Here is a 27,312-nt window from a genome sequence, read left to right as displayed (position 1 = left end):
ATAAATCCACTGAAATAACACCTTGGGACAATGAATCTTTTAAAAATAAATCTGTTTTGTAAGCAACAAATATCTCCTTTCTAGAAATATTTTTGTAATTGTTGGTGTCATTAAGCAGGTTAGACATCTGACTAATATAATCAATTTTATCTACAATGACAATCCCCCAACTTTTATTAGGCTTCATAATCCTCAAAGAAGCATCACTTCTAAGTTAGTTCAATAAAGCCTATTCATTTTGAAAGGTTGTGTTGTTGATGAAAATTCTGTGGTAACTTACAGAGATGTTTTTCACAAGATTTTTTTAAAAACAGCTAGAATATAATTGAGTTGGGAGTTATATATATTTTTTTCTTAAAAAAACACTGTGGAAGGTGAACAATCATTTCCAGAAGCCTAATGAGTTTGTGTATTCATCTAGAAGTTCAACTTCCTATTGAATAATTTCAGTTCAGTTAAAGCATCAGATAAATTCATATGTGAAAAAGGTAGAAACTTAAACGCTTTGTTAAAAAGCTTAAAACGTGTAGTTGCGATTTTAGTTTCAGTGTAATTAAAAATGTTGAAACCCTGAAATTACATCACTATACCATCTGTGTAACAGAAATATTATCATCTGGTTCTCCAATAGGATGAACAAGGCATGTTACTGCCAATTGTTCTTCCTTCGTCCCCTGCCTTGATCCTTGCTCATTCAACCAGGTGAAGCTGGGGGATGGGTTAAAAATACAGCTGATATTTTATTACTGTTGCTATTATTGTTGTTATTCCCAGTTCTTTCAGACCTTGTCAAAGGTGGACATTTGTTGTTAAATTCATTATCAAAAATCTCAGTGTGATGATCAAGTGTATGTTTATCAACCAGAAGAAAAGTTCTAGACAATAATTAATAAAGATATGAAGGGATTTATTTGGAAAGGGAAAAGAACAAGAGTTAAGGAAGATAAATTGTTTGTTGCTTAGAACAAGGTGGTTAAGAATTATTTCACTGGAAATGATATTTTAGAGAAACACAATTAAAGTGTATATATATATATATATATATATATATATATATATATATATATATATATATATATATATATATATAAAAACACAAGCAGAATGTTGTAAGTCAAAATGGAAAGGGATGATGATGAAATGGAGGGGCAAGGAGTAAGGAGAAAGTAGGACTTTGGATACAAGTCCTTATGTAGAAAAGCAATAGCTAAACAGAATAAGATATTGATAAAATATCAGAAAGCATTTTAATAGCTAAACCAACACAGGAATTGAGAAAGAAGATTTCACCAATAAGTATGACAGCAAGAAGGGTATAGTAGGTAGGGAGAGGGGTGTGGAGTTTCCCGGAGAAAAGAAACAAAGAAACAAAGATTTTTGAATCAAATAACTAGAGAGGTAAAAGCTAAAACACAATTAAAGCTCAAGTAGTGTCAAACCAGCATAGGGTATCTCATAAAAACACAGTAAACAAGTGTAGGTCCACCAAAAAGGTGTGTTAAAGTCTTCTTTAATCACATCTAAAGTAATGAACAACAGGAGCTGTATAACAGTTACATATAAGAACAGTATAACTGTTAAGTGTTTTCATCCCTGAAAAATCATGGGACTTTTTCAGAAACATTTTATATTTTGAAAAATCTCCTGGACTACTACTGGATCGATTTCTTTATCCTCTTCCAAGCTAGTAACCTTCACCAACCTTCTCCCCATCCACACATTATTGTGTGCAAATAGACAGAAGCAAAAGTTTGAACTATGTACCTCATAGTAAATAGTCATCCATAATCTATATAATTCCATTACTATCGTGAAAAGACTGTAAATTTACTTCTAAGACCTAAAATCAAGCATTCTTCTTCCTCTTTTTAAGTTTCTGCGCCAACATCTTGCCCCATTTATCCCTGTGTTTTTGTCAAAACTTTTGTGTATGAAGCCTCACCAACTCAACTGTGTGGTTTCCACTTTAGCAAACCTAGACCTCGGTGATTAAATCTCTTGTCCCACTTCAAGCTTTTCATCTCTTGCCTGCCCTCACACTGTAATTGTTGCTTCTTTTAGCTCCCCTACCTGCCATTCAAACCTTGCAACAGCACAGCACAAGAGTGAATGTCAAGGTCCTTTTACCTTATCTAGGCTGCCCATCTTCAATTTAACCTTACCCTAATTTGAGATAATGACTTGCCGGAGTTTTATTTTGGCAGTCTGCATATACAAAGATATCTGCCATTCACTGAATATGCTGTGGGGAAGAAAGACCACCAAGACAATGATGCTCCACTCCTTGATAAAGGCAGAAACTTACGTGTGGTTTTGGAATTTCTGGCACTGCCGATCTGCCTCTACAAACATAGTTGCTGTGTAGGCCACCCAGAACACCAAAGCTTTGCTCTCAGTTTAGATCACACAGGTGGAAATTGCAGACTTCTTCATAGATTTATAGGTAAGTACTAGGCTAGCTGCACGTGCAGACCATTTTACGCCTATCTAATTTCTGTCAATGGCAAGAATTAAACCCTGTACCTTGTGTTTGTGAGGTAAACACCTTAACCATTATGCCAACCAACAATAAAACTTCAAATTCATAACTCTTGAATAATCTAGGAAGACATAGATATCCATTCTCTCCACTTGAAAATAATGAAGCATATAACAGTATTGGGGTTATCATTCCTAAGGTAGAGTACAAACACAACTTGCAAACAACTTGATGGAGGTGGTATGTTACATTTAACTTCTATCCTGTGAGTTCTATCACAACTTTACTCCATTATTTTTCGGATCACTCAAAGCTAGGCATTTACTTTGAAAAAATAAATTTAATTCCCAGTTGTTCACACCCTCTTTAATGTCAATCAGACACACAGCACTGCTATTGATTAGGTATTCTAAATAACTGATTTTCCCAGTCAGAATCAAAGCTTCTTTTTCTTGGGCACCAGTTTTCTTGATTTGCAGAACACTGTTATCTAACAGCTTAGAAACATGGTTATCTAGGTGCTTCATCTCTCTTTCTACTGAAGCCATTTTGTCTTGCTGATTGATTAATCATGCCTGCAGGCCATTTCTCCTCATACTGCTGAGTTCATTGTCTTCATCTTTTCCAATATGATTTTTACATTCATTTTAAAACACCGAGGAGGTCTTAAAACATTGGTTTTCATCTACAACTGCAAACTGACTAATAAAACCAAGCAAGATTGGACTTGTACAACCAAGGATAGAAGAAGGCAGCAAGATATAAAAAGAAAAGGTTAGCCAGCCACAATGGGCTTTAAGCAATGCCTAGAAAGAGCTCTACTTCTAAATTTCAAAATTTTAAAACTTCAAATTTCTTATGGTTGAGGCCATAAGAGATATGTTTTAAAACTTTAAAATGCAAATAAAAAAATAAAACCAAAAAAAATATTTTTTACATTTTTGCAGGGGGGGGGGTGCAAGCCCCCATGCACTTCCACACCCCCTGCTAATTAAGTATACCAACTCTAAGATCGCAGGAAGAAAGGAAAACGGTAAATACACTGTTCTGTGCTGTACAGCTATCTGCATTTAAATAGTTCAAAGTTTCAAAACTTCAATCTTATGGTCTTGACCATAAGAAATTCGAAGTTTTGAAACTTCGAAATTTAGAAGTAGACCCCCAGAAAGATATTAGAAAATAAACTGCATCCAAACAACCAGAATGTTTTTCAGAGGTAGGAGTAGTCATCAAAAGCTAATGCTGAAAGCATGTAAGTAATTCCAGAAATGAATAAACAGAAATCAAGGCTAATTCTTGGATGAAGGAAGTGAAAGACAGAAATATTATCAGTTGATCCATCATACTGCTTTATCTGGTGCTGACATTGCTACTATGCAATTCTCTTCCTAAATGTACATATGAAAAGTTACATTACACTACATTAGACATGTCTGATGGCAGAATGAGGCAATAAGCTTGTTCATTCTGCTCTTTATATGTATTGTAAATGCTACCCCCCCACCCACCTCTGGATCCATGTCTCTTGAATGGAGCTGTGGATTTCCTTTCTAATATCAATTGTGTTCCACAGCACTTTCTGAGAAAATGTACTTTATCCTATCCAGAGAGTGGTTAATCCCTACAGTCTGCTGCATGAGCCTCCTCTTCCCTCCTTCCTGTTCTAGAAGATCCCTACACATTCAACTGACATGATCACATGGAACGTATCATGTCCCTCCTACCTCTTCCTGTCTAGAGCTGGAAGAGTATTATAGTTTCGGACTATATGATTTCTAGTTTGTCCCCTTTATCTTTCCTTGACACACATTCTTCCAGCCTGATACCCCTCTCCTTGTAAGGTCGAACTGCACAAACTACTAAAGGTGTGGATTGACCAGTACTCTGCTATCTGCTATCACTGCCCTCACACTCTGTTCCAGGTAGCTCAAGCCCAGGTATGATAAACACTACCAGAAGTTTCTCCTGTTCAAGCAATTCCACTTACCGATCCTACAGATACTTTCATACCAAGGTTTCTGAAATTCAGGTTCACAAACTTGAATCTGTCTGCACTGAACCTCAGCTGCCACATTTTGCCTCACTTGGTAGCCTTTCCACATCCTTATATAGACTGTTCCTCACCCTTTAATGCTGTTTCTACAAATATTGTTTCATCAGCAAAGAGGTTGATTCGTCTCTCCTTATCTACAGATATTCACACTGATGAAGAGGCCATAGAATATACTTTTACAGTACTTCAGTGATCGCTTTTCTTACTCCTCACTTTGTTCTTCTCACCACACACACTATCATTTGGCTATATATCAATCTGAGTCCTTAATTTTATTCCTGCCTCCACTCCCCTGTTTACCTAGTAGTCACACCACAGACCCAGGTATTCTTCCTACTTCTTTGAGCTGGTTTAATAAATAGCTTATTCATTTTTGGCAACCATCTATACTCCACTGGTCAGCAAGGTGATTTTCTTGGAGAAATGAAGGGCAAAGGTACAACTATACCATGTTTATTACAGCAGCACAATGCATAAACGCTGTTACTTATGTGCAAAGCACTTAGAAAAACATGTTGCATAGGATGTTGCAGTATTTCTTATGAACCTGTGTACAAAAGATGCAAAGATTCACTGGCAGATTTAATAGTGCAGCAAGAGTATAGATGTGTATTAGTGAGGTATAGTGCTTCGAGTGAAAACCAAAACATAATCTGGTTCGCCTCATCATGAAGTAATCCTTGGAGGCAACTATGCAAGTAATTTCAGTGAGGAAGAATTCTTAATATTGCTCTTTAGTTCATGTCATAGAAGTGTCAGGTAACTGAATAGTAGAAATCGCATGATTTCATAAAGTCCAGATGTACTAATTGTGGCTGATTGCACTAGCAGATGATTTTGTGAAGTCAGCATATCATTTTTCCTGAGACATACCAGCCATGATGTTTAAGTAGTGAATGTGGATGGTCTCCTCTGCATGACTGTCCTAGATGACAAAACTGTCCTTCACTGAAAACAATTTATAAAGTGTTGTTAAGTACATACTGTGCAACCCATCAAAGTGTTTGGATGCACAAGCTTGTGCTGGGATTTATTATACACTGCAAACTAGTAAGAAAAGTGGCAATACACAGGGTGTGAATGATTCTGTCACACATATAGCATGGTCAGTCATGCGGTAAATTAACACAGTGTGCAGTCCATGCTAATGAAGTTTAATGACATAGAAATATGAAACTCTATGCAAATGAGTCACACCGTTTATGCAAATGATAGGAGCCAATGGGTTGTGTCAATTCAGAAACATAAAACAGGCATGCTGCTGTGAGTGCATACCCATTTTGCATACTGGAAATCATGCTGTACCTGAATGGAGTTATGCATGGATTAGCAGCAGAAATAGCTCATCCACATGTATTATCAGCTGCTATTGACTCAAGGCTCTCAGTGTTCAATGTGAAGGCCATTTGCACCAATGGAGTTGGTACAGATAGAACCTGACATACCAAGAGCTCATACAGCAACAGATTGTGTATCATTTCCCCATGGACAGAAAGACTGTTAGAAATATTGTCAGTTTGTGAATTCCACAAGTAAAAATTAAGGAGATGCTTTGTATGCCCATTCCAGTAGATATGAATGTATGTGTATCTTTAATCATCTTAGCAGCAGATATATTTTAGTGACCTACAGGAACCATGTTAGAGTATCACAGCCATCAACATCATCACAACCAATCCAGTTCTTTAGCATTATGGCACAGCATTAGGAGGAACATACTTGGCTCCCCAGACAACATAGCTCATTTCCCTGAGGGCCTGGGAGTCAGAGATTGTATACACATTTCTATCAAGGCCCGACATGGTCCTGAAGGAAGATAAAACACATCACCAGGAAGAGTTTCCAGTCTAACTGCTTGGTAGTCTGTAATGCACACGGCATTTTTGTTATAAGGTGTCCATGGGACATCTGGCCAGTTTTCATGATTTACACATCTGGCACATACCCATCTTTTATCCAAGATTCTTCTGTGGAGATTTTCCAAAGGGTCATCTGGTTAGTATGTAAATACTCACTGGTAACACAAAAGAAGAGAGAATAACAGATATAATATATTACTTGTTGTGTGCTACAGGTGATGCTGGATATGCTCCAAAGCTATGAATGTTGATCTGTACCCAAAACTCCCACACCATATTTTAAATGACCTATAAAACAAAACATTATGTAGGGGGGCGGGTAGTCCGCCTACTCAAGTGATATGTTCATTGACTAGATATATTAGGAGGGGCACTGCAATGCAGACCAGACATCTTCAGCAAGATTCTTTTTGTGTGTCAGTCATGCTGCAAAACATGGCATTGCAGAAATACATGGAACTGCAGGTGAATGTGTTGGCAAGGACTTAGATACCAGCTGTGCCAACAGGAATGAGCAAAGTGGATAGTTGTGAGGAAAATGAAGAAGGAGTTCCACTTCAATTAATAACTCATAGATTATTTTAAAAGTATATACAATAAGTTATCAAAGTGTATATGGCATCCCAAATCCATTTATATTTATCTTTAAAAACTATCTGTTCTTAAGCACTTAGGTGGAATTAAAGTTCCAAATCATTCATGATATTACTCTACCAAGTTCAGCCGAAGCCCTTACTACACTCCAGATGACCCATTATTTGAGTAGCAACATGGGAGCTGGGGGGGACCAGGTATAGGGCAGGATTTATGTGAGTGGCCCAATGCCGTCTCACCCATCTGGTGGGGAAGGAAGCAGCATTGGCTCCCAGCAATAGCAGTGCTAAGGGGCTAGTGGGGTCCATACTGAAAAGTGGTATCCCAGTCATTTTTGAGGTTTACGTATGATTTGAAGTGTGTATGCATCTCCTAAAGGGAGAAGTTGCAAAGCAAGCCAAGGCTGAGATGGGGTGGAACAGGGTTAAGACATGCTCCACTGTGCCATTATGATTCTGAACTAGCATCCCTGTTTTCCTCATCAGTCTGAAAGAGTTGTATTAAGATGGGTCAGGCTAATGTGGGTCTGGTAGACCCTGTGAACAAGGGGAGAATCTTATGACACCTGATAGTCAGCTGCAGGGAGGAACAGCAGAAAAAAAAATAAAAAAAGACAGCTAAACATATAAATGTGATTTATTGTCAGGATGGGAAATCTCAGTGGTATTTCCTTTGGTTCAAATGTCTTATTACTAATTTTTCATCATTATAGTTATGGATTTCATTAGTTTTATTAAGAAATTTGAATGAATTTTAAAGTGTTATTATTTATTATTAAGTGCATTCCACTGTGGTGCAGCGGTAGCATTGTTGCCTCACAGCAAGAGGTTCTCTCATTCGATTCTCGGCTGGAGTGCGGGGAGTGCCTTCTGTGTGGAGTCTGCATGTCCTCTCTGCGGCTGGGTGGGCATTCGAAAGACATGCATAAATGGGTGTGCCTTCGTTGAAGATTGAATATCGAGCTGGCACCTCAGTGTTTGTGAAAATCTACTGCCAGTCATTAGCGGACTGGAGTTCTGCTGTGGCGACCCCTAACTGGGAAAAGCCGAAAGACAAACAAACAAACATTAAGTGCATTTATTTCTCAATCTACAAAATCCAGTCTCTTGTTTTATAGGAGGAACTCTGTTTAATATGCTCTCTTTCCCACTTCATAATTCTAATATCTGCTTATTTTTAAACCTTTTTTCTTCATTGTGTGATTTTTGTCTTATTTTTAAAGAACTTTATTTAATGATAATCTCCCGGAGGGTTACGTTAATATTTGTATTATTTTCAGTTACACTCGAGTCAAAATTTCAAAATCATTCCTTTCATACAGCCAGATTTAAAATATTTCTCACTTTGAAAAATTCTTCCTTCCTTCCAAGTCTGTTTACATATCACATTTTTTCTTCAGATTTCTGATTGCTGTTGAAGCTTAAACTATGCTATTTTGCTAAAGGCTGGTGAATTTGTTTGAATATTTTTACCTTCTTTTCTCTAGGTTACCTATATTTGCATGGCCTTGTGTTCATTCACTCAGACTTGCTCAACACTAAGAAACCACACTTCTGGCTAAGACTATTTTATATTAGATTTGAGAAACTACCAGAGTAGAAACACCTGGAAAGTAAATTTTGTATTCTTTCTGAGCTACTGTCATACCTTGCCTCTTATTTTTGGCATTTATTATAATTTGGCTATGAATTGTTTTGGTTTAAAATCTAGTGAGAGTGGAGAAAGAACATAACAAAACAGCATACTTTAGGGTCTACAACAATCATAGGCCTGGAAATGGCTATCAACCAGTGGGCAAATTTGAGTAATTTTAACTTTTCTTTGTTAGTATAAGTTGTCCATATTTACAAAGTATTGCTCATTGCATAGATGTGTTTAACTGGGCATTACATTGACACAGATACATTGGACTTTAAATTTCTTTATTCTAAATTCTCACAAATTCCGAGTATACTTAATAGTCAGAACTTGCCCGATGATCCCCTGGCATTTGTGAAGAGGTACACTGTTCTTCATGTCTAGACTTTTGAATGTTCATTCTTTAGACTAGACTTAGATTGATCATCTAGACAGATACTGTCACTACGTAAAGTCAACTCAAAACCTCTTAAGCACTACTCTCCCTTCAGCACACGTCAGTAAACAATCGCAAGTATGGATTTACACATTCCATCAGTCTCTGTAGCAATTCTGGTTAGAATGGGCATCCTAAGACAATGTAGTAATTGTCTCATTTTCACTGACAACCATATACACCTTAACACTGACCCAGTGTGTGAGACGTATAGTGTTACAATGTTAATAGAAGCAAAGCTTCCACATGTAGCCACTACAATTAACAAGCAGGTTTTCAGTACCACACAACACCATACTAAACCAACCACACACACAGCTCAGACCAAACATGCAGATGTACATATGCCAATCCTCATAAAAGTAACTTACCTACACCACAAAGGGCTCCTAAATGTCACATAAGAAGTAAGCACCCTCAGCAACTACAAACGCAAAGCAAGCAGCAGCAACCATGAAATATACGCTCAAAAGTCACATTGTCTCAAGTCAAAAGCCCATAAGGCAAACAGCCAGACAATCCAATATCCACTTATAGGTGACTCCATAGTGAAACACACTAATGTGCCACTCATCAAGCTGTCTACCTTACATAGTCAAGGAAAGTATATATATTACGTCACAGTCAGTTAGCTGCCTCTCATGCACCAGGATCCACCACATTATGCAAGCACAAACAAAAAGGAACTTAAAAACCAAACTGTTTTAAAATGATGTAAAACAAGTTTAATATAACAAAGTTTTCGAGATAAAACTCTTTCTCAATGCTTTTAACAACAATAACATATATTCATCCTTATATACATCACAAATGTCATAAATAAAGTATTCTAATCAATCAAAATACAGCCATAATAAATTAATCAATTAATGAGACACATCTATCTGGACTATATGAAGACAGACAGAAATGATAGAGTTCTTAGAATATGAGTCTGAGGCAGGTATGAATCTTGCCTTAAGCAGTATTGCACAATTACCAATAATGATGTTGCTATATGAACAAAATATAATTGACTTCAACAATTGGCTTCTGGTGTCATTCAATGGGGATACAATATAAATTAGCTTGGAAGAAGATGGTAGACATTCTTAACTGCTTTGTCAGGGATGGCCTCCATTTCTCCTCCCAATGCTTCTCTGTATTGGCTAAAATATTATTCACCCTAGTAGTGCCTTTTTAAGTAATATTAGTCTTCTAAAGCTCCCAGTATTAGGACACTGATGTCCAACACTAGGAGCCTTAACAAAAAAAAAAAAAAAACCTCATCACCTACAAGCACTACTTACCTTGTAGAACAGCAATATATGCGTCATCACAGAGATCTTGTTCAAAACCAGTGAAAACAGTCCATCATGGCAGTGCTTCAATGTCTATCACTTGTACAGGAACACTAAATTAGACAAAGGTGCTAAAGGTGGAAGTGTCCATATACAACTCTCACCTCCAGACTCATTAGACAATGTAATAAGTAGAACTCTTCCCTGTCCAACTTACTATAAACAAAACCTCTTATAACATCATAGCTTACTACAGGACCCCCTTTAAATCCTCCTTGGCCTGTACCTCCTACTAACCAGTATGTATTCCCTATGTATTAAGCCAAACACCATTCTCCTACAATTAAAGATGAGACATCATCTATCCCTCCATAAAATGGGAGGTTTGTACATCCTCAAACACATATGCCAAGAGATTTCCTGGTTTTTATCAATACAAACTCTTTGGACCAGTTAGTCTTCACACCATTCAGTGTTAATAAAATCCTGGGCTTGGTGATTACCAATATGGAGCAGCTGTGTTCTCTAATTGCAGCCTCTTCCCTGGTCAAATTGGACCACAAGGCAGTCATATTCACAGTAAGACTGTAGCCCAAAGCAGCTTCCAAAACTTCAGCTTTCAGAGACTGAGCAAAAGCTGACCTATGAAGACTGAATGATGACCTGGCTAAATTCAAAAGCCCCTTTCACCTTGATGATCCCACTGTCTATATAAAATTCCTTAATGACAAATTCAATGTACGTGTAAGTAGTTGCCGAGATGTATCTGCTCCTCTGAGTAGCACATACAATGCCAAATTCAGAAATAAGCCCCTATAGTGGAGCCCTAATATAAACAGGCTCTATAATAAACCTCACTGCATGTAAAATAAATCTAGTTCTCAAAAAGGCAAAATGCACTTGCTAAACTAAACAAAAAATTCTGGATCCTGATCAAATCATCTAAGCTAGATGTGAGGTAAAAATAGACACCCGTTCCAAAGATAATTACAATGCCTTCTTTAACTCTTTCAGAAATGTCTGAAATAATAGCTAGCACTGCGCTAGGTAATAATTATGAAATCACATACTCTGATCCAAAGGACCTAACAAATGAAGTAGTGGATAAATTCAGCTCTACTTTCACCTCATTCTCCTCTACAATACTCCCAGAACAGATACCTGGATCTACTCCCCCCATCTCCAATGAACAAGTTCTCAGGGCCAAAAACACTCTGGCTATTGGGCCACATAGCATATCAGACTGTCTACTGCTTAGCCCAAAACATGATTTTCTGGACTTCCTACAAAGGTTATTCAGTATTAGCCTTAAAGCAGGTTTTGTGCTTAAGGAATGGAGAACAGCAACAGTAATTTCCTTGAACAAAGGTGGGACTTCAATTGATCTGAGTAATATAGACCCATATGCTTGATCACTTTCTTCTGTAAGGTTCAGCCTACTTTATCTGGACAACTTCTTCAAAAAAGTCACTGATGTAATGGGCAAAGGCTAACCAATGCACACTGCATATACAAACCTTGCAAAAACATTCAACTCCATCCCACACTCAGGCATCATAGATATAACTCCCCAGCTAAAGGATGACATCAGTGTAAATCACTGGCTCACAGATTTAACCCCAGAAGTAAGACTGGTTGGGTCTGCCTCCTCCAAAATACCTTTTCTATATACCTATTCAATTCTCTAGTCTCATCTGGAATGAACCTAAAGTTTTTCACTTAAAATAAAAAAAGTCAAAGGCCTAAATCATAAAATCTATGCACGCCAACTCAAAGCCTTGATGCTCTTCTTGGTATCATACAGGCTGTAGGCTATTGAAACATAGCTTCTGCCATACATGTAAAGCCTCAACCGTCCCCATTCTATCAGACATATTAGGCATTTGCAAGTCCAATGGTATCATAAGCACCCTCTCTCATCTCTTTTGCAAAATTAACAGAACATGCTGGATGGATAGGTATGTATCACAGAGACTACAACATCTATGGGACCATTTTCCACTGCATATAAAACAGAATACCTCTCTTACTCTATTCAAATGTAATTTGGATGTATAGATGGGTAACTGCAAATTCATTTTATTCATTCACAGAACATGTCCTTTATTTATCTTTCTCATCTGATTTTAAAAAACTCTGCACACTCTTTAAAACACAATGAATCTGCATATTTCTTTAAACTACTGGAGCTGCTCATGTAGACCTGGTTAAAAGTCAGTCCTACTTGCTTTATGACAGCATCAGTTTGCAGTTTACTCCACTTGACTATATTGCTGTATAAAATAAACTTTTATCCCATTAAAGAAAAAAAAACGTTTTGATTGTATTGCTCTGTTTCAATGCCAGAATCAAGTTCCTTCCAAAACTGCTGATACCAGGTAAACTCTTCAGTATTTACTTGACTTTACATAAAGAATCAGAGTTTAATAAAATCTTTTCTTGTCCGAAAGTAGAAGATTAGCAACTGAATTTGCAGCTGAGAAATTAGCTTACATTCAAATGCTAGATTACAATAACTCCTACAGATTCCTACAGACTACTGAACAAAGAATATCTAAACAGATGTTAAATAAAGGTCAAAACACTTATATATGGCAAACATCATATCTATAACACCGTGGAGGAGTGCAGTTTTCATTCATCTAAAAAGAGGTCAGAGGGAAGAAAGTCTCCCATTCTCTTACAAATACTACAGAAATGGAATTTGGTGAAAATGTGATCTCTTGGTTTTCTATCTTCCTCAAAATTGCACATTTTCTATTCTAAATAATGGATTCATGTCAAGTCAAAGTTAATTTTGGTAAATGAAAAAAAGGAAAATCATCTGCTAAAACCACCTTCAACAAATAGTGCAACAATTTTGTCACCCCCATATGGGGGACTCCCGCACGCCCCACTGGACTTATATACACCACATCTGAGACTGTACAACAGAGAAAAAAAGTAAATTTCACTGTCATCTAAAATTATTTCAGCAAATAATACTCATTCTTTTTGCATGCTCTGAAATTACATTCAGTGATACAATGTGCTGCCATAAATAATAATTAGTTCTCCTTTACCAGAACTTTCTTCAGAAGAGTAGCTGAAGCTTCAGTACTGGGCCTAGTATTACTCTTGCCCTTCATTAGCAGCATTAACAACATAGTATCCCCACATACCATGCCTATTAAACCAGTCACGTCTTACTCTGTCACTCAGCCACCTCAGTCAAGAAAGTTAAACAAAGATTCCAAAAGGACTTTTCTGAATTTGTAAGTACTTCACCTACAATAAACTCCAGGCTAGCCTTCCAAATTCGCAGTTGTATTATTTGTTAGCTCTCATAATCTAAAGACTAACCATACTATCAACACTGTAGACACAAACATCAACTAAATACCCCAGCAGTCTTTTTATAATTATGTGAGTCTGCAGTCTTTTTATAATTATGTGAGTCTGCAGTCTTTTTATAATTATGTGAGTCTGCGCCTTGATTCTTTACTTAATTTGCCTTATCGTATGGAATACATCATGGAAAAAGTCCTTTCTCAACTAAAAGCATGTTACTCGTTTTCCAACAATCTCACCCCTGATACTAGGCCAAAGGTATCCTTATCCTAATGTTGCAGTGCAACCTACCTCTTTTGCCTTAGGTTCATCACAAAACACAACACAAATCATCTACAGATTACTGTGAATAAATTGTGCAGATTTATAACTCCTGCACTACACAGGGTACCATTTTTAAACATTGAAGGATGCCATGTGTCCCCATAACTGCAAAGAGCAACATTTCTATTATCTTGTTTTATATAAAAATTGATTAGGTGCAGTACTGACCCTCTCTTTCTATGAAACATATATCAAAGTCATCTCCTATAACTACCACAGCATCATAGATAGAACAATTTTAATAGACTTAACTGTAGGACTTTGAACGTTTATTCAGTAGGACATTAAGACTTTCTTCAGTAATTCTAATAAATAGCTGCACTGTTTTTAACTTTAAGGTGATCTGACATATAAAATTAAATCCTGGAACCAATCCTCGTCCAACATATTATCAACAAGACCCCTTATCCTATCATAACTAACTATAGGATCCCCTCTATGTCTCCCTCAGTCATTACCTCCTACCTAAATAGTATGGAGTCCTTATGCATTAAGTCAGACACCAGTCTCCTAGGTGACTTCAACTACCCCGCCATTAACTGGGAGACTTACACATCTTCAAACATGTACATCTGGAAATTTCTGGACTTCAGTACAAACTCTCTGGACCAGTTAGTCCATACTACCAACCATGGGAGTTAAATTCCTGGACTTGTTCCTTGCAAAGGGACAACTTTGCTCCCCACTAGCTGTAACTTTTTCTCTGGTTAAATTGGACCATAAATCAGACACATTAACCATAAGAATGAACCTGGAAGCTTATTTCAGTACCTCAGTATTTAGTTATCATGATAAGTCCAATCTACTAAAAGTAAGTGACGACCTAGCTAAAGTCAAAATCCATTTCCTATTTGATAGTCTCACTGCTTATGCAGAATACATTACCCGCAAACATTATGCATATGTAAATAGATGAATAGACACAGCTGTTTGCCTCATACTTCACAACCTCTTAGCACAAGACATCTGGACAGAGCCTAAAATAAAGGGGGACAAAGGCACAAAAATAGGGACAGATTTTAAATATTTCTCTTATAAATTTCAAAGACTGATATAATAACAGGAATTGTGTTAGCATATATTTTCTGAGGTCCCCTACAGAAACTCAAATGCTCACTTACCCAACTTCCAAAATGCTGAGACGAAAAGACAGATGACTGCACAACATTGACATCCCAGAACACCGACTTTCCACTCCAGGTAAGTAACTACTTGGCCATCCTGTTGAACTTTGCCACTTAACCCCACAGTAGTGCGATCTCGGAGTTGGTATATTTAGTTAGGGGGGGGTGCAAAGCCCCCCACACGGGTGGGTTTACTTTCCTTCAGTTTTACTTTTTTGTCAGGATGGCCAAGCAGTTATTTACCTGGAGTGGTAAGTCCGTGTTCTGGGATGTGGTGTTGTGCAGTCATCGGCCTTTTCGTCTCTGCATTTTGGAACTCAAGTAAGTGAGCGTTCAGGTGTCTGAAGTAGACTCATTTTGAAGTATATGAAGTCTGAAACTTAAATGTATGTCATTACTTAGTGATTTCAGTTCTCAGTGATTTGCCAGAAAACCACAAATTTTATGAGGAACAGACTAAAAATATGAGGCAAAAACCTGGACATTCTTCAAAAATCTATACAGTTGAAAGGCATGGTCTCCCTTTAAAGTAAATACAATGCCAGCTTTAAAAATAAACCCCTATGATAGAACCAAATATAAACAGGCTATATAATAAAAGAAAAAAACTCATTGCACTCAAAAAAATGTTTAACTCCCATGAAGTTAAAAATGCAAATGTTTAACTTAACAAGGTACTCTGGACCCTGATGAAATAACCCAAAGAAAGATATGAGGTAGAAATATCCACTCAGGTGAAGTAGAACCACAAAGCCTTCTTTAATTATGTTAGGAACCTCAGGAAAAAATCTATCAAATGACATCACATACTCAGATCCACAGGACAAAGCCAATCTACTGGCAGACAAGTTTAGCTTAAACTTTACTCCTCAATGTACCTATAATACCACCCCTTCAAATCTCCCAAGAACAAGTCCTCAAGGCACTAGCTAAGGTCAAGAACTACTGTTAACATACCAGTCTGCCAACTGGACTTGTCAGATTACCTAAAGAAGCTATTCAATATCGGCTTCCAAGCAGGCTTTGCTCCAAATGAACAGAGGACAGCAACAGTCATCCCCTTGCACAAAGGTGGTGTATCAATGGACCATGAGCCAGACCAGCCTCATCTGTTTGGCTATGGAAAAGATCATTATGGAATTAATAAATTAGCTAACTAACAAACTCTTGGTCTAAGCAGTTCATATTTAACAAGGGTAGATTCTGCCTAGTTAACATGTTCAACTTCTTTGAGGAGGTTATAGAAGCAACAGATGAGTGTAAATCAGTACACGTCCCATATCTAGACTTCACAAAAGTGTTCAACATAATTTCTCAGGTATCTTATATTAAATGTACCAGCTAAACATAAATCCTTATGCAACTCATTGGATAACTAATTTCCTCATAAATGGAACCCAGGAAGTCAGAGTGGTAGGTTTTGCATCTTTTAAAAGATCTTTCATTGCCAGTGTACCCTGGAATGTCTGCAGCATTTAATTCTCAGAGATCAAAGTAAATGTTAATGGTTTATACCTTACCAACTTTCCAGAAGACTGTAAACTTGGTTCCATCATTAACTCCCAAGAGAGCACAAAGATCCTGCAAAAAGACCTTTCCTAAACAAATAGCTGGTGTCAAACCACAGACTAAAACTAAATGAAAAGAAATGTAGGGTCTATATCAGATAATCGAACTGTGATAAGTCCGAATACCAAAATATCGAACCGCAAACTCCGAAATGTAATAAGTCCAAAAACTCAATACTATGAAAAACGGAACTCCGAAAAGCAACAGTCGGCCAGCTTCACACCTGTACAATAATGTAACAACACAGAAACACTTCACACTATTACTAATGTAGGGGGCTGTGCCCCCCACACCCCCCACTTAAATATACCAGCTCCAAGATTGCACCACAGTGGAGACTTCATGCATATTCTTGCTTGGGCCAACTATAACAATTCAGAGTTTTGAACTTTGAAGTTATGAGTTTTCGGACTTATTACATTTCGGGGTTTGCGGTTCGATGTTTTGGTACTCAGACACATCACACTTTGACATTATGATATAATCCCAACATGTATAGTAGTATCCTTTGGCAAGCATTTCTTCCCTTGTAATTATGGCATTAACAACACTCTCCTAAAAGTTGATCTTGAAGTCAGGGATCTGGGAACCTATGGAGACAATGAACTGCTCTTTCATCATCACATTTTCAATATTGTAAGAAAGTTGTTTTTCATCAAACAGCTTATAACTAAAAGTATAGAGTCCAAGACAAGGAATGTAATCAGTCCACTGTAATTTGTTCTCATTAAGCTGGTCATTGTGTATAATATCCCTTTCAGTATGTACTTGTCAAAACACTTGTCACAGCTGAAAAGACTGCAGCTCTGCCTTAATTGAAAACACTGTGCAGACTGTCTCACAGCCTTGTCCCTCTTCTCAGTATCATACAGAATGAGACGAGGTGGCCTCTTCCTTGTGTAGAGAACCTTAACAGAGCCTATCTTTTCTGATCTATTACAAGTCCGATGGCAGAGTAAACACATGCTGAAGGGATCCCAATCTCTTTTGCAGTATTACTGGGACATACTGAAGGGATAGGGATTTATCACAGAAAATACCACTTCCATGGAATTCTCTTCCAATCCACATAAAGAAAAGTTCTTCTCTTTCTCTATTCAAATGTAATTTGGACAAATGGATGAGAATCTGCAAATTCTCCCCAGTTTGACATCTGTTTCCTTCATGGATAGGGGCAACAAGTAAATGTCTCCACATATCCTAGTTCTATAAACCACTGGGTTAATCATACACAAAACACAAAGGCAAAAAAATTGCCATGGAAATATAAGGCTAGACTTTTTAAGAGCTGAACAAATCAATAACTTAGAAAGTACCCATGAACCTTAGAACACACTGCTGAAAAGAGCTTCAATAACCTGCATCCTGATAACTGGTACAATCTACTTAAAGAGCTCAGAAGTGAAATAGAGTAAAATTGTTAAAGATAAAACAATTGTTTAGTTAACCTTACTAAGTGTTGCTGTTGCTAGGGAATATCTAAGATGCATTTTCATAAATATAACTTTTCTGTCTTTCTAAATCCATACTAGTACTGTCAGTTTCTCTCATTAAAGTACATCCTGATACTTCCAATCTCACAACATACCGGCAGGCATTCTTACCCTCTTTTACTTCACACCATGTCTTACATCTATTCTTCCAAACAAAACAAACTGATAAACACACACGGCTGCCTGCAGAAGTTCCTCAGAGGCTCTCACCATGTTCACCAACACTCGATCTCAATAATAGTTAATAAACTTCAATAGTTAACCAATATTGCAAAAAAGAGAGACATTTAGTTTAGTGCTTTCATCTTTAATCAAAAACTTTTTCAGAACAAAATTTACATTATACAGTCATTTACTTTTAAATCACACTTAAATAACCATGTAACAACCAAAGCCCCAATACCAACCAATCAGCTTTAACGTTTAAAATGTCATTCATAAATTCATTTACTGATTCATTCATTAAAGCTAAAACACATATTTACAAAGTTCCAAAACTGGAAACAACCTTTAATAATAAATACTTACGTAGGATTTAAAAACCTTTTTAAATACCCTAACTGTAAAATAATATACTAAGTGTATTAAAAATCATATTCAACAATTGGAATGTCCACAGAAGTTCCTCACTAAAAGAATACAGAGTGTAAGTTAAATGTCCTATGCAGAGTGCCTCAAAGCCCTATCCCTGTATTCTGTTTTCTACAGGCTGTTGATGGGATATCTATGCCTGGCATCCAAGTCATTGTTGGACCCCACCCTGAGGGACCTCTTGTATATCCACAAAACAAACAGCACTAGAATTACCTGTTCTAAAGACTTAAACCTTGTCTGTGATATAAATAGGACCTGATGGAGACTACCCTTTCTCTGGAACAGGCTACTCAGCCAAGTGAAGCAGAGTTCTTCCTAATCCAATTCAAGTGTAACTTGGACAATTGGATGGGGAACAGGAACTTCATCCCTGGTTTGCACCTATGTCTCTAATGGACACAGGCAGCTTGTAAATGGTTCATCTCCCAAGCCCCTGCTTGTAAATGTTTCACCTCCCAAGCTCTTGCTTGCACTTATGAAGGGTTCCAGAACTTGTCACAGATTTGGGATGCATGGCTAGGCTTAAAAGGCCCTTGTGGTTGTTAGCCTACTAAGCAACTATGAACCTAAGTCATCATTACAGTAAACATGTAGCTCCTCTTATGATGTTTCTGAAGATGTCCCTCACTTAAGAAAACTTTTCTTTCTTTTCATAATTCTACTATACCCCAAATGTAATACACCAGCTGAACTACTGTAATAAAAAAAAATTGCACAACAGCGTTACCTTTCTTTATGATAAATTACAACATTCTCCCTTCTTTTTGCATAAACTAGGCAAAACAAATCAACACTCAAAGATAGAACAGTAGACACATTTATACCACATTTCAAATGTATGTGAATAATTGTATTATCTCAGATAACTCAGTTATAACTCTACTTACATGGCAAGTCAGAGTTGAGTCCCTAAGGGGCTGCCATTGGATTTGGTCTTTTTTGAGACATTGCAATTTACTTCAAAGCAAGCTGAAATGTTCTATGAAGAATTAAGATGTTGGATCCATCCACATTCCGTCAAAAGAGGTGGAATGAGGTGCTGTAGGGATTTTGTGGTCTGATATCATCTCCAACTACTACCTTTACACACCTACTCCTATTCTCCTGTTCACCCTGCTCTTTTTATTCTTATATTATTGACTCTGCTGTGCAAGTAGAGGTGATCAGGTTACCCTCCTTGTCCTAATATAACAGGAGGACAACAATAATAGGAGCAAAGAAGAATGAACCTGCATTGGTAACTGTTAAAGTAAATCACTGATGTTTTGTTGTATTATCACATTAAAGGAAATAGGCATCATAGGTAGGGTGATTTAAAATTCCAGTGTGAATATGCAACTGCAAGTGGAGACTGTTCATGGAATTCCACAATGACATATCAAATTGGTGCATAACTTGTCCTTCAATTAGATTTTTAATACGCACTTTGGGAAACAAGTTCTGCACTGGATTTAAGAGCTCACCTTACCAATGCATAGAATGAAGCATAAATCAACACATCAGTTCTTATTTAGGAATGAGAAGCTTATGGCCTAAGGTCAAGGTATGATTTGTTCCATTCTGTGGTATGCATGCAAAAAAGAGGCAAATAGGATACTTTACCATTCTGTTGACAAATTTAATTGCATTAATAAAACAAATTAGTTGAATTCAGGACTCTACATATTGCAAAGTGAGAAACAGTGGAGAGTTGTGGCATGGTGACCTGTTGCATAGTGAGAGTCCTGTTATAATCGTACCTCTTTTGTGAAGAAGGGTAGAATAATGATTAGTGAATAAATGCATAAAAGAAGAACACGGAATGGTATGCACAGCAGCTATTCCTTAATCATGGTGTCCAGTAGTTAATAAAAACTGATATTTCATAAAGAGCCATGTTTACCTTGGTGTACATTGTTATATAATTTAAAAATATAACTTGAGAAGATGTAGAAGTCTTCATATCCCTTTTGAAGTAGGTGTCAAGACATTTCATTTTACAAGATCAGCAATCTGAATTAAAAACAAACCAGAGTAATTTGAGTCATTCCAATTACTACTCCAACCATAGCTCTCAACCACTTAACACAAGAAATCTAGACAAAGCCACAAATAATGGGGGGGACAAAGGATCAAAAATAGGGACACTTTTTAAATATTGCACAAACTTAAAAAAATGATAGACTAGCAGGTTCTGCATTAACATAAATTTTCTGAAGGATATGAAATCTAAAACTCAAATGTCTGCCGATATTTTCTTACTTCAGTCCTTGATGATTTGGCAGTGACTTGCTAATTTTAAGAAAAACAAATAAAGAATATGAAGCAAAAATCTGGACATTCTGCAAAAATGCTGGGCAGTTAAGAGGTATCCAACCAGCTATGATGTAACAACAAAAATATGACTAGCAAAAGGAAAAGCCTTAAAAGCTAGTTGAAGCAGCAAGACCATCTAGTCTGAATCTGTGTGCTGTATGATATAGAGATATAGAGAAGAAACTGGCTGATCCAGTGAGTGTCAATTTTGTTATTATTTAGTTTCACTAATACATTTTTATATTTAATAAAAATTGATATTAATTTTTTTTACAACTTTTTAATGCTTTTTATTTCAGGTAATATCCAGTTCAAGAGTACAGTGTTGTGTGTGCTCTGAGACCTGGAAGTAAACTCTGAATGCATCACAGTTTTATAATCTAACTTATGATATGCAATGCTTTATACATAGTTGTTAATACTGCAATTACTGTTCTTTGAACATTTAGACTCCTCGCTCAGTGTGTAGTGAAAGCTGCCCTCCAGGACATCGAATGGCTGTACAGGAAGGAAAGCCAGTTTGCTGCTTTGACTGTGTTCCCTGTCCTATTGGTGAAATTACCAACCAATCAGGTAGGCAGTCATTGCACTGACCTCTACTGGGACAAAATGGGGCATTTATAAACAAGCTTCTATCAAACATGATGTAGATTAAGGTATTTAATGCAATAATCAGTCATAGACTGTTCCGTTGACATTCAGGTTACATAGCTTAAGTGCATGCATCATTTCATTTCTTTTTGAAAATTCGTGTGGACAATGATGTTTTAAAGCTTTACCTACCCATCATTTTTTTATTCCCTCCTACCACTCACCATCTGATGCCACCAGCTCCTATCCTTATTTACTGCTGTACTGGACAGGCCTTTGCTTCCCGTGGGATCAACTTGACACATGGCTAGGACCATTGTGGAGACTGAGAACTTGTTGCACCATAATACAACTGCTGGTGAGTGTGCCATAACCCCTTATGTCCTCACAGCAGCCTGGTGATTTCCACAATCATGGCTTATGTTAGGTGCAACTGCACTACTCCACATCTGCAGTGCATACTGATTGCAGCATACAGCAAACCAGGCTCGTAATGTTACTATAGCCAGCCTAGGCAGCCTCTCAAATCCCAGGATGGTCAACTCAGATCCATCCTCCCCTTCATCACTGATGCCTCTAGTTGAACACAGGTTGTCTGGGGTGCAGTCAGGGCTTTATTACTCTGTGTTATAGAGCCGGCACTTTAATTGGATCTCCTACTGTAAAAAGTTAAAAGATGCAAAAATAGTATGGAAAATTGAAGAGTTCCAGAAATATAGTACAGGAATATTTTTTAACAGAAGTAGAATTTATTTTGATCTATTTATAGAAATGCGGGATTATTGTCGTTGTTGTCTTTGGACTTAATTATCTTTTGAAAATAATGTTTTAGAATATTCATCATTATTTCCTTCCTTCCTGTCATACTTTCTTTATTCACCATTATCTGCTTCATCCCACTCATTGTCATAGGGATCCTATCCAGGAAGGCAAAATGCATAAGACAAATAAGTAGTCTTGAAAGGGCAATACATTAGTAGATTGCTGGGGTTCCATTCATTTGGACCTATTTTAGATGCTAAGCATTACGTTGATGTTTATTTCATTAAGTAATACATTTCTGACCATGTGCATTCAATTTTGTGACAGTAGTATAAGCAAAACATGTGTCTGATTGAGTTATAGAGTTAATGGTATTCTGCAATGTGGGTGGTCTTTGCTAGATTGCACACAGTGCTTTATGAGAGTTTGCCATTTTCCCCACTGTTGTGTGATCTTGGCATTGGAGTCTATAATTAGTAAGAGGTATGAGAGGTATTTGCCCCCAAAACATTTATTTTAATTTTTTTCATTGTTTTGTTTTATATTACACCAGATTTAGATGTAATGAACTTAAACTAAGTTAGTTTAGATGTTTTAATATACACCTGATTGTCATAATTGCCTCATCTGTATCTCTGACAGTCTGTGTAAAGTGTTTTTTTTTTTTTGGAACATTAATGAAAAGCCTGACCATCTGAAAAACAAGGTTAACAAAAATCTAATACACAGATAAATATGTATGTCACAGACTTAGTTGCACAGCTTTCTCTGCTGATGCAAAGAATGCTGACAGGAAATACATCATTATGTATGTGGCTTATTTAAATGAAAATCACATCATTCATGTTTGAATTAGTAATGGCTTGGCATATGATCAGAAGGCTTTGGAATATATCCTCATTCAGGACACATCAAACCAGGCACTTTTTACATTCTTGTACTTCCCTTCCCCATAGCACAGCAAAAAAACTTAATGCTAAACCACTGATTTACCATACTTTAAACAAGATACTAAACTGATAACTCATCTCTGAGTTTTTGTGGTAATTTAGCCAGAAAGCATCATACCTGAAGTATTGTATAGAAGGCTTCAGTGTAGCAAGCAAATTGCACAGTCAGTTGATTTGTCCACTCCATAATTCAGTTGGAGTGCAATAATCTCCTTAAAAATATCTCCTAACAGGTGGGTTCCCTATTGTACCAATGGATTCTGCACAAGAAGCATAAAACAATGGCTCATAAGAGCCCATCATTAGACTAAAAAGCCAGGTTTGTTGGATGGCGGCAGCAGCAGGCAATTGATCCAGGGAGTGGACATTCTCCTTGTGGGTGTGGACCAATGAACACTGATTACAGGTATTCCAGAGGCTATTACACAGACACAGAGACACTCAGTGAGGTGGCATTATTAAGAATGACATATCAGAATACCCTCATGCTTTTGAAAATAACTACTAACTTTAACCCCTATGCCTCTGTTCTTCAGTTTCTAATATTTACTATATTATTAGCATAAATATGAGTCAATAGATATGTCTGATACTCTAATGCATAGAGTTAATGCTAGACTTTATCTGTCATGAGGCACAGAACTAATCTTGAGAACTCTGAAGCAATGTAGAATTTCTGGACGTTAAATGTTCACTGGGATTCAGAAAGAATCTTGATGTGAGTCATTAGTAAAAAGGCCCTTTAGCTCAATTGTAAAAAAGGAATGATTCAGAGACACATCAACTACATCAACTAAAATAAGGAAAAACCTCATCATCAGCTAATTTGCCCATTTCTGAACTGCTATGTGATTACTGCAAGCAAAAAGAACTCTGCTTTAGTACTCAGTGCAGGTGATCCATGTATTTGTTTGACACAGGCACACTGGTCATTCATTCCCACACATATGCATACATTCAAACACACACACACACACACACACACACACACACACACACACACACACACACACACACACACACACTTCTCAAATGGCCCTGACTTAACGCAAAGTTCATGATTTTGTTTCTTATATACACCATTTCCCTATCACAGATGAATTAGTCAATTAATGACAGACATTAAAGTTTCATATCTCTACTCTTTCAGATGTAGCTTCTTGTTGCAAAATCTGTTGTTCTATTTATTTTTTAAGTGAGTTAAAGTAATATGTAATCAAAGCCTCTGGTGTCTAGTGTTCCTCACCATATTACAGCCGATGCTTATTAGTATGATGGAGGCAGGAATTATGAACATCTGCCCGCCCCCCCCACACACTCACTACCTCAAGCATACCCTCCCCACCATGCACACACACACCCATACACTCAATAGATATACCTACTCCATCTATCCCCTAACTAACTCCCTACTGCAACCATCCAGGCAGAAACACACACACACACACACACACACACACACACACACACACACACACACACACACACACACACACACATTCTAAACCACTCATACCTCCACAGATATTCACACATTCTGACATATGCATACACACACCCTTGCCACTCTCTCCATTACAGTCCTTGACGATAACCTCTAACATGATCTCTCTCACTAAATGGGTGCATGTAAGCTTTTGGCTGAGTTAATCAAATGGCACAAGTATGTTGGCACCTAGGCTCCATGTTTGTAACTTCCCATAGAATCCTTCACTCCCTAAACCTTAGCACTGAGTTATCATAAGGCTGACTTTCTGAGGCATGGGTAGGCACACCTGGTGAAGCATCATGTCTATTGGTACCAACAAAAAGATCCTTTGAGTAAACTGGGACTGGCCAAGCATGGAAGATAGTAAGAAGCTGTGAAAGTCATCACAGTCAAGGGGTAGAAATAAAATAAAATAAAGTAAAAAGAAGCACAACATCCAACAGTGACTGTATAGATTACAAGTAACAGATATAATAACTAGAGATTTTGTGATGCAGTTTATTGTTCATAATTATCATTTTCAGTTTAGTAACAATTCTTTATTTTTAATAGATGCCACAGAATGCATAAGATGCCTAGAAGACAAGTGGCACAATGCAAAACATACAGACTGTATATCCAAAGTTGTAGAATTTCTTTCATATGAAGAACCTTTAGGAGTCTCTTTGACTTTTTCCGCAATTTGCTTTTCTGTCATTAGTACTTTCATTTTGGGTCTATTTGCTACAAACAGAGACACTCCAATTGTAAAAGCCAACAATCGTGAAGTCAGCTACATTCTCTTGGCATCTCTAAGCTTGTGTTTCCTCTCTTCCCTCATATTCATTGGAGAGCCCAAGAAGATGAGCTGTTTGCTGAGACAGACAGGATTCGGCATCATATTTTCTGTCTGTGTATCTTCCATTTTGGCAAAGACCATTATTGTTGTCATTGCTTTCAAAGCTACTGTGCCCAACAGCAATCTAAGAAAATGGGTTGGACTGAAAACACCAGTCACAATTATACTTTTCTGCTCACTAATCCAAGTTATTATATGTACTGTTTGGATCACTAGTGCTCCATCTTTTCCTGAGAGAAATATGAAATCACAAGATGGAAAGATAATACTTCAGTGTAATGAAGGCTCCATTGCAATATTCTATTGCATGCTGGGATATCTTTTTTTTCTAGCATCTGTAAGTTTTATTGTTGCTTTCCTTGTTAGGAATCTACCAGACAGCTTTAATGAGGCCAAGTTTATTACATTCAGCATGTTGGTATTTACCAGTGTTTGGATTTCTTTCATTCCAGCTTACCTTAGTACAACAGGGAAGTACATGGTCGCAGTAGAAGTATTTGCCATTTTGGCTTCAAGTGCTGGGCTTTTAGTCTGCATATTTTTTCCAAAGTGCTACATCATTTTGTTACAGCCAAATCTGAACACAAAGGAAATGGTAGGAAAAGGAAATGTAGCCCATAAGAAGTAACCTTAAGTCAGAAACATGATTAACATGGTTAAGTGACATGACTAAGGAACAGAACAACGAGTTCATAAAACCAATGTCTGTCCATAATTGAAAATGTATTTTAATGTTCAGTATGAATGCTTGCATGAATGTAGGACTGGGCAGGAATTCATTGTGTAGATATAGAAACACCATAAGTTTTTACTGCTCACTGCTAGAAGCCTAAATACTCCACACCCTACAAGATCTACTCACTCTGAAAAATGTAGACACCTGTACAGTTACTGTGACTTATTTTATTTTTATTTATTTATTTTACTTTATTTTACATTTGTTGACTTGGTTAGTCTAGCTGGGTCAGAGCGCTTTTTCAGTGGACACCCGGGAAGAAAAGCTCCACAAAAAACAATAGACACTTGATTATCTAACTAAAGTAACATAATACATAGTTCTGTAAACAATAGTTTCCCCAAAAGAAAAAAATTAAGCTTAGTTTAACATGAGTGACGTTAGATTTACATATTAACATAGTACCTCAAGTATAGTCACAGGGTACAAAGGATACAATTGGAATATTTTCATTCATCACTTTGTGTTTTGCAGAGATATAGAAAAGGCACAAGAATTATTATTTGAGTTTATAGTAAAAATAAGCAGGTGTATGGTGGAGAGGCTATATGAAGATGGATATTGTACAGAAATATAGTTGTAGAGAAAGGAATTTAGGTGACACAAGAGTGTGTGGGGGGGGGGGGCTGATCAATCAGATGGATAGTTACCCTGACATAGTCTTGTATTACTTAAGTATTTTTTACTGCATTTTTGAACTGGTGTTTAGGCTTAGTATTTCAAATGTGTAATAGGAGTTTATTCCACTTGTTTGCTGGTGAATAGTTGCAGAGGTTCTTGCCAATCTTAATCTTTGGCTTGTATATAGAAAGGAGATGTTGTTCTGAGCTCCAGCAAGTTCTAGGTGGGGTGTAGAGGGAGATGATAGAGTGAATGCT

At 37.1% G+C, this 27,312-nt stretch overlaps 1 protein-coding gene across 1 annotated transcript in view; it reads left to right on the top strand.

Annotated features, from left to right (window-relative positions):
- The window catches only part of LOC122805934 (extracellular calcium-sensing receptor-like), a 167,192-nt gene extending 140,866 nt beyond the window's left edge, over window positions 1-26,326 (top strand). Inside the window, exons 6-7 of the mRNA XM_044076178.1 lie at window positions 21,518-21,641; window positions 25,413-26,326. Coding sequence (XP_043932113.1) covers window positions 21,518-21,641; window positions 25,413-26,326 — 1,038 coding nt within the window. The remainder of the gene's footprint in view (window positions 1-21,517; window positions 21,642-25,412) is intronic.
- Window positions 26,327-27,312: the final 986 nt, after the last annotated feature.

This window comes from Protopterus annectens, chromosome 7.part0 (assembly GCF_019279795.1).
Source record: "Protopterus annectens isolate FY-2018-M chromosome 7.part0, PAN1.0, whole genome shotgun sequence".
NCBI lineage: Eukaryota > Metazoa > Chordata > Ceratodontiformes > Protopteridae > Protopterus > Protopterus annectens.
This window is presented reverse-complemented; position numbering and strand designations above follow the sequence as displayed.